Raw genomic sequence first — 12893 nt, 5'->3', positions numbered from 1 at the left:
TCTTTATTATACAAACTGGCTGATTAATGAACAAAGTCGGGGCGAAAGAAAAAAATGAACAAATATCATCTGTGTGCTGGAGATCTCCCAAATTTTTTTAAAAACGGTTTTGTTGAGGATCAACAGATTCCAGTGCTGGTGAACCGATTTCTGCATCTCCTTTCACATGAGGTTCATGAACGGAGATCCACGCCACTGCAGTTTTGATTTCATGAGGTCTATAGTTTGAAGTGAATGTGAATACGAGCTGGATTCATGAAGAACACAGCTGCCATGTTGGATATTTAGCCGCTGTATTAATTCTGCTGCTCGCATTACTCTTCACGCTTAAACAGGTTGACCGGTTTTGGTGGTGACGAGGGCGGAGTATCCCAGTTCTGTGGCAGGAAGTGGCAGCCCGTGCTCCGCCCCTCCGTTACACAGGCTCCGCCCACAGGGTCCCTCGTCGATCGGCACTTCCTGTCTCTGGCCGTTGACGCGAGGCAAAGGTGACAGGGCTTTCTCTTCCTGTTCTATGGTTATCAGGGTGTGAGGCGCAGAGTCCTTTTCACCTGCGGGACAGATACACTTAATGTGATTATGGCAACATTGCGGTTAAACGTTACGATGAAAGCACAAAAACATCTAGACGTCAGAAATGTTTTTTCCGGTTTTCACAACCATATGAGTGTGTGTTACATTAGACGTAATCAAATTAAAACAGTGGCCAGTAACATACATACCCTTTCTGGGTCCATAATTTCCGCTGTGCAGTAAGGTATCTGAATAACGGCGGAAAATGTGACCACAATTCGTAGCTAACAATGGAAACTGCTTTGCTCTGGTCATTATGTAAATCATAATGAGATTAAAGCATTACTCTGATTAATACAAACAACTGCATTATGCCCACCCATGCACATGTAAATGTGGTCACTACTGAATAGTTGAGCTAATGCTAAAGCTAATGGACAACAGTGGAAGATATCATTTAACTCATTTTACCTACGTAGAATTACTTTGATTTTTCAGTTCAGAGAGGGTTAAATGCTTCTAAAATAAAAAAAAGAGTTACTTATGAATCATGGTGCCATTATGATTCAGATTTCACACCTGATCCCAATGATGTCAATCTTCAGTGAGATCATACAGAGATCACGTTTCCACGCGAACGTCTTCAAACTGCGTCAGTCATTACCATGGAGCAAGAACGGAAACCCAGAGTGGTAGAAAACAACGTTCTGCGTGATCGTCGATTTCAGTGACGTGTTTGCAGTTGGTTCAGGTGTATGGGTATGGTGTCACAAACCAGTTCTGGAATGATCGAGCGACGTACATCAGGGACAGCGACTGATTCAAAGGCAAACTTCTGTCACCGCCTACGTTTGTTAGTCACAAATATTAGGCCACAGAATACTGAATCACAACCACGCCGACGGGTGATGAACAGTATTAACTTACTGACCACCTGGTTACGTCGAAAACTGCAGGGGTTAAATTTAGCAAGCAGTAGCGTCGCTGGGGTTTCCGCTGGCTTCAGACCAGCGTTCTGCGTCCTGAGGTAACGGATGCATGTGTGTTTGTGTTGGAAAGGAGACACGGGGCCGTCCCTGAAGACCCCTCGCCACCCTCCTGACCCCAACGAGGAACAGAAACTCGCTAAAGTGTCCGCGCGAGCTTTCGTTGGTTGGAAGCCCATTTAGGCTACTGAACAAAAACGTGTTTTGCATTCCACCGCGCTGCTTTTCCTTTGATTTTTTTTTTTCTCGACGCAATCACGTGCCATCTTCACTGCTTGCCTTGCAACTAGCATGCGTGCGTCACTCTAAAATTTGCGATTTCTAGACCGTACGCTTTTCTTCCGCCGTTTAAAAAAAACAGATGCGCTTTAAATTCTGCTTCACACGCAAGATAAGGGAGCGTTTATTCTTAGCGCTGTCTATCAAATTATCGTAACTACGAAAAATTAGCCATGGTAGTAATAGTGTAGTAACCATGTCATATTGATTATCATTTATAAACACAGTTTTACTTCAAATACCATGCTGATTTGTAGTAAAACCATTGGTAATTTTTGTAAGGGGATTTGGAAATTAGACATGAACGGCTTATTATGTTTTAAGTTATTAGTTTTCTCACATCATCTCCATTGATTTCTCTTGCAGTTACAGATATTTAGGTATGCTACAGACATAACCAAGTATTATATAGGCTACTTGTTTTACACAGACGAAAGAGAATTTATTTGACTGAAATTCAAGAATTTTCTGCAAGCTGTCTAGTATGGAAAACCCACAGGGTAGTCCACAGGTTTTGGGTGTTTTTTTCAACTACATATCGTCAATACATCTGAGCTTTATTACGATTTCCCCAAGAAACTAACCTGCAGTATTCACATTCTTTCGAATAACAAGCATTTGAAGGTGACAAACTGATCCCAATTACGATTTCAGACGAGGCAAGCAGGACATCTCTGATATGGAGCTCTTTAAAGTCAAATGGATTCTGATTGGCTGTCAGTGTTTTTCTGGTTCATTGGCCGAAGAAACTCACAAAATCACGAAAGTTAGTTTTCTAGTGTTGGAGCGTACCTGTGCTCTGCGAGGTCCTGCTGTGGCGTCTGTAGATGATGAACCAAAGGAGCAGCACCAGAACAGAGTTGCTCGTGACCATTCCCACACAGATCCACGTGCTGGGGCTGATGGAGGACCAGGACTCTGGCTGATCTCTGTTGCTCATCACCGGCTTCGGGACCGGCGGAGAAACCGCTAGAGCAACGAAAACATCCAACTCAACGTAACACACAGCACCTTGCACAGATCTGCTCAAGAGCGTGACTCACCTGCTGGCGTCAGTGGACCAGAACTTTGGGAGACGCAAAACTTGATCAGAGAGTCCCATTTATATCCAGAAGAACACGGCCTCCTGTTCATCACTGCTGATAAAACCGATGAGAACAAAGGCAGAGATGGAGAGATCACGGTAAGCGAGAGAAACACAGCGCTGTTTCACTTCTTCATTCGTGATGTCGGAGAGAATGAATCACTGATCGAATCTCTAGAGAGACAAAGAGTGAAACAGAAGGAAACTGAACTTTATTTTTAACCACATGTTGTTATCTGCACTACCTCTCAAGACAGATATCATAAACCCAATAGAATCTGTTGATTCAGCATTTAACAATACTAAAGTGAAAATTAAGTCAAATGATTCAAAATTAAATGTTGATATATTTACAGTAGGAAATTGACTAAATATCTTCATGAGACATGATTTGTATTTAAAGGTATAGTTGACTGGAAAATGAAAATTCTGTCATCATTTACTCACCCTGAAGTTTTGCCAAACACAAAGAAAGATATATCAAAAAAATGTGTAATCATGCTCTTTTGGGTCACCATTGACTTCCATAGTAATTTTTTCCCTACCGTTGAAGTCAATGGTGACCCAAAACACCCCGCTTACAAACTTTTTCAGACTTGAGGGTGAATAAATGATCGCAGAATTTTAATTTTCCAGTGAACTATTCCTTCAATATCCTAATGGTTTTTGGCATAAAATAATTTATAATTTTGAAAAAAATATACCTTTTCTCCTTGAATATTGTTATATAGTTTCTCATAGTTAAGAGTAGACCGTTCTATCTGAACAAGCTTAATGACTTTTATGCTAGCTTTGAGAGAGACAATAATGAAACGATCACCAAGATCACCCCCTCAACCGACCCACCCATCACACTCACCTCCTCAGAGGTTTACACCGCACTGAGCCGGATTAACGCGCGCAAGGCTGCTGGACCAGACGGTATCCCTGGATGCGTACTACAAGCATGTGCAGGCATTTTCAACATGTCCCTTGCCCACGCAGCTGTGCCAACATGTCTCAAATCCACCTCCATTGTGCCAGTGCCGAAAATCCCAAGCCCAGTGTGCCTAAACGACTACCGCCTCGTAGCACCCATCGTTACGAAGTGCTTTGAGCGACTAGTCTTGTCACATCTGAAGGACTCTCTGCCTTCCACACTGGACCCCCACCAGTTTGCCTATCAAGACAATAGGAGTTGTACTGCACTCTGTAGTCATACACTTGGAAAATCAAAACACTTACGCACGGATGCTGTTTGTTGACTTAAACTCAGCATTCAACATGGTCATACCCTCTAAGTTAATCACCAAACTCAGAGATCTTGACATTAACATCTCGCTGTGTAACTGGGTTATGGACTTCCTGACCAACAGACCTCAGCATATTAGGTCAGGCCACATCCGCTCCACTACTGTCACTCTCAACACTGGTGTACCACAAGGCTGTGTGCTGAACCCCTTCCTCTACTCCCTCTTCACCCAAGACTGCAGGCATGTGTTTGGATCTAACTCCATCATCAAGTTTGCAGATGATACTATGGTGATCGGTCTCATCAGCAACAAAGATGAGACTGCCTACAGGGAGGAGGTCCAGCATCTAGCCACGTGGTGCAAAGACAATAATCTGCTCCTTAACACCACCAAAACCAAGGAGCTCATTGTGGACTTCAGGAAGGTGAGAAGAGGCACACATGATTCCATCCACATTAATGGGATTGCTGTGGAGCCTGTCTCATGCATCAAGTTCCTGGGAACCCACATTTCTGAAGATCTGTCCTGGACCACCAACACCTCCAGCCTGGTCAAGAAGGCTCACCAGCGTCTTTTCTTCCTGAGGAAACTTAAGAAGAACCAGCTGTCCTCAGCCATCCTGGTGAACTTCTATCGCTGCACAATAGAGAGCATCCTAACAAACTGTGTCACAGTCTGGTATGGGAGCTGCTCTGTTGCTGAGCAAGGCACTGCAGCGGGTGGTGAAAACTGCCCAGCGCATCACAGGAACTCCACTTCCATCCATTGAGGACATCCAGAAGAAACACTGTTTGCGTCGAGCACGCAGTATTCTTAAGGACTCCTCTCACCCTGCCCACAAACTGTTTTCCCTCCTGCCATCCGGCAGGCAATTCAGATTCCCCCAGACTAGAACAAGTAGACTGAGGAACAGTTTTTTTACCAGAGCTGTCTCACTACTGAATTCTGCCCCCCAGAACACACACACACATATATATATATATATATATATATATATATATATATATATATATATATATATATATATATATATATATATAAGCCAACAATGGGGTGAAAGTCAAAATAAAAACATTATTCACTGTTTTCATGATTGTGCATTTTATTTGTATAGATTTTTTCTTACTCACCACAAAAGAAAACTTTTTCCTCTAAATGTTTAAAAACCAAAACCTCAAAATTATCTGTAGAGTAAATTTTGAAGTGCAAAAATGAAAGATGGAAATGAAACTGCTGTGAACATACAAACACATTATACTCACTGGTGGTTTTGGTCATTCATAGGAAAACAGATGATGATCTCCTCTCAATCATGGCTTAGAAGAATAATGATGAATGACGATGATCATTTCTACTTATTTGTGAGGAAAAATAAGGTCAAGGGGTCAAAAGTAGAACAAAAGAAATAAAGATAAACAGAGAAAGACCAACATCAACAACATATGGAGAAACAACACGGATAGACTGAAAAAAATAATACTGGAGTGGAGTAGTGGGCTGCAAATTAAAAAGAAAATCTTTACTCAAATAACGTAAAAATGCTAAGAAATCAAGATATGTGAAGGAAATTTTAGACCTAGAAAAATCTAGTTAAATGAAAATAAAATCTTATATAATAAATGCATATATAGTCATGGCTATAAAAAAATTGCAATCCCGTCAGAAAATGCTACACTTTTCTCAGAAAAATGTTCCAAATGTTTTGGTAATCACCTGCTTACTGCTTTTGTTTGCACTGCAACACACACACACACACACACACACACACACACACAGCACACATCAAATTTCAAATAGAACTCAAAAATGGACTGGACAAAATTATTGGCACCTTGTCAAAAAAAAACCTTTTCCAGCATGTGATGCTGTGATTTGTATTTAGACACACATAGCACTGGATGTGTGAGCGCTAACATGAAATCATCAGATTAGATTTTGGGGTATAAGCGCAGTGGCCAGTATCAGAAAGCTGGATCTCCACCAGAGGTCATGGGTCTTCCAGCAGGACAATTACCCCGAACACACTTCAGAAAGCACGGTTCTGAGTTCAGTTCAGCAATGAGTCCAGATCTGAATCCCATAGATCACCTGTGAAAAGATCTCAAAACAGCTGACCTGGAGCAGTCTGCAAAACAAGAGGGGTCCAAAATCCAGTAGACAGGCGTTACAGAAAGCCATTGATTGACCATTGGGTTTTTTCCAAAGGGGGTGCTAATTTGGTCCAATGCATTTTTTGGGTTCTGTGTGGAATTATATCAGATTTGACTTTTCTAACTAACAAACAGAAATAATAAATAAACATGAGTACCACAACATTTTTCTGAGAGAAGGGTTGCATTTTCTGACATAATAGCTGGGGTGCCAATATTTTTGACCAAAAAAAAACAAAGAACAACATGCACACAAAAATTACTGAAAAAAATCCAAGTTGCAGAAAAAAAAAAGAGCAGAATAACTGATTTACTAAACTGGTGTCCAAAAAACCACTCAAGAATAAGAGATGAGGCTTGTATTCATTCATTCATTCATTGGTTGAATCAAAGTGAGGAAAAAAAACAAAAAAAAACAAGATTACAAAAACGTTGGTTGACAGCGATGCTCAAATACTATCAAAGGCACTTGTGAGTCAGTTCCCTGAGAGAAGAGATCTGAGAAGCAGCAGAGTCGTCAAACAACACAAAACTGTTTACATTCAAACATTTCTGCTCGTGTTGTTCGCTCGCATCTTTGACTAGATTTTAAAAATGACAACAATACTGACGTTCTCCTTTTAAAGATGTTCATCTGTGTTGCGTTAATTTATGGAAACCCATTTCTACCACGACATAAAAGTCATGCTTCAGTAAATCATCAAAACAGTCAAAATTTAGACATAAATCATATTTATGAGATGAAAGTCAGAATTATGACATACCAATAAACATTTATGTTAAATTAAAAAACTAAATCATATTGAGTCCTATTATGTAAATTATTATTTTTTTGCCTGTTCTGACTTGATACGCCAATTTTGGCCGAGTATGTCATAATTTAAGTCATGTCTTACCCTGTCAGTTACAACCTGCATGTCATCATTTCCTCTTTTTTCCTCGAAATTATAACTTACTTTATCGTACTACATTTTCACCTCAATTTTAACATTTTTGACTTTACCTCAAAATCAGGATTATGCATATTTTACGTAGTACCATACTATATTTTGACGTTTTACCTCACAGTTATGACTTTCAACCCAGTTTACCGTAATTAAACATGTTACCTCGTAGGTTTGTCGGTTTTAACTTTGCGTTTTATAATTCCACTTTTTTCCCCTCGTGTGTGTGACATCGTAACATTGACATTTTATCTTTTATCAATTTGGACTTGCATATATCTTATTTCCAGTAACTGATTATTTATGGTAATTCTAAATTAAAATTTTTTTTTTTATCCTGCGTGATGGAAATGGGCAACAAAACATGGTTTCCTCAATATAGCAATCAAAAGAGAAGTAAAAAGTCCTGGACTGATTGTCACGTGGCAGCTGTAGAGTTCGGTGCTGATTTTATGGATCAAATTAATCGTCGCATGGAAAGATTGAAGGGTTCGTGTGCTCGGCGTAGAGAAATCCCATGATCCTCAGGGGTGGAAGAGCTGCGGCTGCATCAGGACGAAGCTGAAGTTGTATTTGGGAGGAAGACCCTGATGGGACGTGCTGTTGAACGCCTCCCAGGAGAAGACGGGAAGCCCTCCGTCTGTAGTCGGCCCGTTCACCGCCTCGGCCGTGAACTCCTCCGCCATGTGCAGATCCGTCACCTGAGCGACAACACAGCGTCAGCAGAGCAGAGGACGCGCTCTGATTGGTTAATGACAGGCAGTCAGCTGACCTTGGTGTCGTAACATCCTCCAGGACTGGCTCGGTGCTGCTGCAGGTCGTTACGGCAGCAGACGGACTTACACGGGTCGCCCTGCGAGTACGGGTCGCTCTTATAATCTGAGCACAGATTGAGATGATGATGATTGACAGCTGCTGACGCTACACACACGGCTTTACTGAGAGATGTTTAAAGGACAAATTTCTAAAAGAAACTTGAGTCATAAGTTATTATGTTTTAATTGGAGCACATGAAACATACATGTGTGTGTGTGTGTGAGAGTATGTGTGTCTCTGTGTGTGAGAGTATGTGTGTATGATTGTGTGTACACGAAAAAAAAAGAAATGCAAATGGAAAATACTTTAAAAGAATATACTATGCTAAAAAATAAAAAAAAAGGTTGAAAATTCCAGACATAAACCAATTCAAATAATAAAAAAAACAAACCCACAACACTATATAATATATTTGTGTGTGTGTGTGCCTTAAATAAATAAAATAAATCTTAAGACGAAATGAATCTTAAATCAAGTGTCCAGCTGCATTAAAAGGTTTAGAACTTAGTCATCTAATTTCTTTTATTATAAATCTAGTTACCTAAAGAAGTGAAGCCTAGAGGTGATTTCATTAGAAGATGCTGTGACTCGTTTACCGTTGTATCTCATGATGTGTTTGAGGGAGTTCAGGTCGCTGACGGACGACTGGTCGCGGCGGAAGATCTTAGCGCGAGGGCAAAGGTCGTATGAGAACTCCTCGCCGTACTGCTTCCACATCTCCTCGTATCCGCTCAGATCATAGATCTTGCGGTGGAACGGCACATTGTAGGACGGCCAGTAACCTGTACACACACACACACACACACACACAAGATGTACAACATGTCCGGGTTTCATTCAGCCCCAAAGTCACAAAGAAGTGAAAGTGACCTCTGCGCAGCGCCTGCGTCTGATCCGAATACTCCACCAGCCCCGGGATCTGCTCCACCACCGTCAGAGCTCCGTCCTCCAGACTGCTGCCCAGATTCACTTTACTCGTGTCCACAACCATGTACTGGTTATTGTACGTCCCTGAGCGAGGATCAGACGGAAAACACAATGAGACATGGGCGGACCAGTAGCTTCTGTAAAGGAGTGAATGATGATTTCTGACCAGAGTTGTATCTGGAGAAGGTTTTGGCCCACTGCTCTCCCGTCTTTGCCAGCGTGTGTGCCAGTCGAACCCTCTGCCAGGAGAACAGGCTGGCAGGAGAGATGAAGGAGTACAGAGAGGTGTTGAAGACGTTATTGGTGGTCTGAGTCATCATCAGGCCGCTGCCCAGCAGATAGAAATCATCCAGAGACACCAGGAAACCTGAAAACACAGACATCAGACATTCATATATTGCACAAACCACGCACTGCATGATGCACGAATTCAACTTAAAAAACAAACAAAAAAAACCCTTACACTTAGTGAGTGAATGAGAGCAAGAGAAAATGAGTGAGTGAGTGAATGAGAGAGAGTGTGAATGAATGGGTGAGTGAGAGAGAATTGGAGAGTGAGAGAGTGAGTGAAAGAGTGAGAGAAAGTGAGAGACTGAGTGAAAGAGAGAGAGAAAGAGTGAGAGAAAGAGTGAGAGAAAGAGTGAGAGAAAGAGAGAGAGTGAGAGAGAGAGTGAGAGAGTGAGAGAGAGAGAGTGTGAGAGAAAGAGTGAGAGAGTGAGAGAGAGAGTGAGTGAATGAGAGAGAGAGAGAGAGAGAGTGTGAATGAATGGGTGAGAGAGTGAGAAAGTGAGAGAGTGAGTGAAAGTGAGAGATGAGTGAAAGAGTGAGAGAGAGAGTGAGAGAGAGTGAAAGAGTGAGAGAGTGAGAGAGTGAGTGAGAGAAAGAGAGTGAGGAAGAAGAGTGAGAGAGAAAGGAAAGAGTGAGAGAGAGAGTGAGTGAATAAAGTGAGAGAGAGAGAGTGAGTGAATAAAGTGAGAGAGTGAAAGAGTGAATGAATGAGAGTGAGTACCAGGGTAGCTGCTGAAGGACAGAGTCCCGGTGGCCGTGTGTGGTTCACTCAGTCTGAAGTCCCAGTGTTTGTAGATGCGCATGGTGGCAGCGTATGTGTACCAGCTGGAGTGAGCGAACAACAGGTTCTCAAAGCCAGGCAACATCTGAAACACAGAGCAGTTGAGAAGCAGCACACACGCTCTCCTGACGTCAGTCTCCATGATGTCTGATACCTTTATGAGCGCAGAGCAGTGGCCCATCGGAGGAGCTTTATACCGCTTCAAGCTGGACGTCCCGTGAGGAACCAGCGCGGGATCAGATCCAGCAGATCACCGACCGCGTTCAGGAACTGGAAGGCAAACTGAGACAGAGGCTGCAGAGAGAGACGAGAAGACACACCAGCTAACTAACCTTGCTTTTAACCTTTTGATGTAATAAGATGATTAAAAAAAATATTCTTTAGCTAAATAAATAGTAATGAAAATGGATGATAAAATTTTTTCTATAAATGGAAAAATTAAAAGGAACAATTTTATTTTTAAATTTATTTTATTTTTAAATTAATTTGTAAAGTAGGAAATAGGAAAAAATAACAGAAAAGCAACCCTGATAAAACAGAAAAGGTAAGGAAAGTAAGCAGCTGTCCCCGCTCTGCTCTCACCGCCCTCCCGTGTTGTTTGGCCCAGTCGGTGACTCCGGCCTGCAGCCCGTCCAGCTGAGCCAGGATCAGGCCCGTGTGAATCCACAGAGGATCAGACGAGTTACTCTTCACCTGAGCCGGGACCAGTCGTCCTGCTTCCTGAGACACACACACACACACACAGTCGGAACAAGCACAGATAACACACACACACACACACACACGGGACACACACACACACACACACACACACACACACACACACACACACACACACACACACACACACACACAGGAGCGTCACTCACGCCATGAAGCGTTTGACAGCCAGCAGTGTTTTGGGATTCTCGATCAGCTGCGGGTACATGTTGGTGTAATGATCAAAAATCTGCCTGAAACACACACCAGTCATTATTATTAGTCGCTCGTTACAGAAACACATAATAAACTGACATTCCACATCACACATCTGGATGAGAGCAGTTTTGTTTAAATACCACCATTTTATATTGTAAGCTATATAATTTTACACCATTATGACATTTAATATTATATATACATATATATATATATTTAATACTCATATATATATATATATATATATATATATATATATATATAAACAATGATGAAAAAACAATGATGTTGCAGGAAATTATTTCAGTAATAAAAATGAAGCAGCGCCTGTGTTTCACGGCGTCTGAATGAAGGTCGGCGGTCTGAGAAGATGAGGACGCTCACAAAGTTGCTGCATGATGTCTCCGTGTTCATCAAAAGGTACATTTGCTTTTTGAAAAAGTTGTTTTTGGACATTTCAGCCAAGGTGACATGAATGCCGAAACTTTTGTTATGAATCTACTCGTAAGTTTTCTAACAGAGAAGCCTGTTTCACAGTGTTTTATGAAGAACTGGAAAGCTATTGTTATACTATTCAAAGAAGCACTAATAGAAAGGTGATCAAAACTGTCCGCTGCGCTCGGAGTGATCCGAAGGCCTTGATTGCGTGTTTAATTTAGATTTTTACTCAATCCCTGTTCTTTGTGTTTTGTATTGTCTATTGTATTATTTTAATTTAAAAAATCCAATTAAAAAAAAAAAAAGAGAGGATGAGGATGACTTCCGGAGACTCACGGCGCCGTCAGGAAACCCTCCAGATATCCGGCCAGGAACATGGTGACGTCATCGCGCTGCGCCGCGCGCCCGCGTCCCGCGCGGATCTCGAGCACGCCCCATCCCGTCGACCACAGCGTGTCGTTATAGTAACACGCGCGTCGCCCTGCGGTCCAGGACGCCCTCCTTCAGCACCACGGCCTTGTGGGTCGAGTCCCAGTACGCCGTGGCCTTCAGCAGCTCTGGAGCGAACACACACACACACACACACACACACACACGTGACTCACGAGGGCGCCCGCGACTTCCTCAAAACACCTCCGAAATAATGCCGTTTCAATCAGAAGAGGAACTCTGCAGGATTTGAAATGAGAAACTGATCTCCAAAAACACCGTAAATTAAACCAAACTTACTCGGTTTCGAAGACTAGTTAAGTGTTCGTTGCTGGTTCATGTCAGAGCAGACGAATTGAATATTAACAGATAATAATAATAAAAAACTTTAATAATGTATGAACACTGAAGCGAAACGATTTCACCTGTTAACAAATCATGTGCGCGCGCGAGCTTCAGATGTAAAACTAATGCATTGTAAAATAAGACGCTCAAAATAAGTCTCAAACAGGTTCTGTAATGCTTTCCCAACTTTGCATTTCACTTTAAATCATTTATTTTATTATGCATTGCACTGCCATTCTATCAAGTGTTATATTTCTGTAAAACTTGATCGTTTTGTTCAGTAACTGAGTCTCGTATCAGCCTTCAGGTTGAGTTTTATAGGATCATGTGCTTCTCAAAACCGCAGAGTCAGGGATCGCTCTCTAACTCACTTAAAACACACGGAAAACAATGGCAGTGTTTTAAAGACACGAGACGGGGACTTCGCGCCGCGCACACGGTCAGATCGAATCGCTTCACGACGCAGCAACGCGCCCGGGTGAATAAACGAGTCACTTACTGTCGCCTCCGCTGCCGCGACGAAGCACGCGACAATTAACGCGCAGACGCTGCTCTTCGGCATGTTTGTGTCGGCGACGTTCAGTCCCGCAGAAACTGAAAATAAAGTGGGAAGTCCGTCAGGGAAGAGCTTCCTCGTGACATAACAACATCGAAATAAATCCCCGCGGACGCACGCACGCGAGATAACGTTTATGTAACGCGACTGCCGCGCGCTGAATTACACAATAAACACAGAAGAAAGAAAAGTAAGCTTCACCCCAGA

The 12893-nt window shown here is 42.2% G+C and overlaps 1 protein-coding gene, 1 non-coding gene and 1 pseudogene across 2 annotated transcripts in view; all 3 read right to left on the bottom strand.

Moving 5' to 3' along the window:
• Window positions 1-14: 14 nt before the first annotated feature.
• On the bottom strand, window positions 15-3092 carry LOC122330554 (tumor necrosis factor receptor superfamily member 17-like). Its single transcript, XM_043227680.1, has 3 exons — window positions 2822-3092; window positions 2571-2747; window positions 15-551 (listed from the first exon to the last, which is right to left on the bottom strand). Exons 1-3 carry the CDS (start codon window positions 2910-2912, stop codon window positions 328-330), a joined length of 492 nt encoding a protein of 163 aa, XP_043083615.1. The 5' UTR covers window positions 2913-3092; the 3' UTR covers window positions 15-327.
• Window positions 3093-6595: 3503 nt separating this feature from the next.
• LOC122332947 lies at window positions 6596-12324 on the bottom strand (annotated as a pseudogene).
• A 560-nt stretch (window positions 12325-12884) lies between these two features.
• Window positions 12885-12893, bottom strand: part of trnar-ccu — a 73-nt gene continuing 64 nt past the window's right edge. The window contains exon 1 of the tRNA in view: window positions 12885-12893. This exon is cut by the window's right edge and continues 64 nt beyond it. This is a non-coding gene — a tRNA (tRNA-Arg).

Source organism: Puntigrus tetrazona, chromosome 3, assembly GCF_018831695.1.
Source record: "Puntigrus tetrazona isolate hp1 chromosome 3, ASM1883169v1, whole genome shotgun sequence".
Lineage (NCBI taxonomy): Eukaryota > Metazoa > Chordata > Actinopteri > Cypriniformes > Cyprinidae > Puntigrus > Puntigrus tetrazona.
This window is presented reverse-complemented; position numbering and strand designations above follow the sequence as displayed.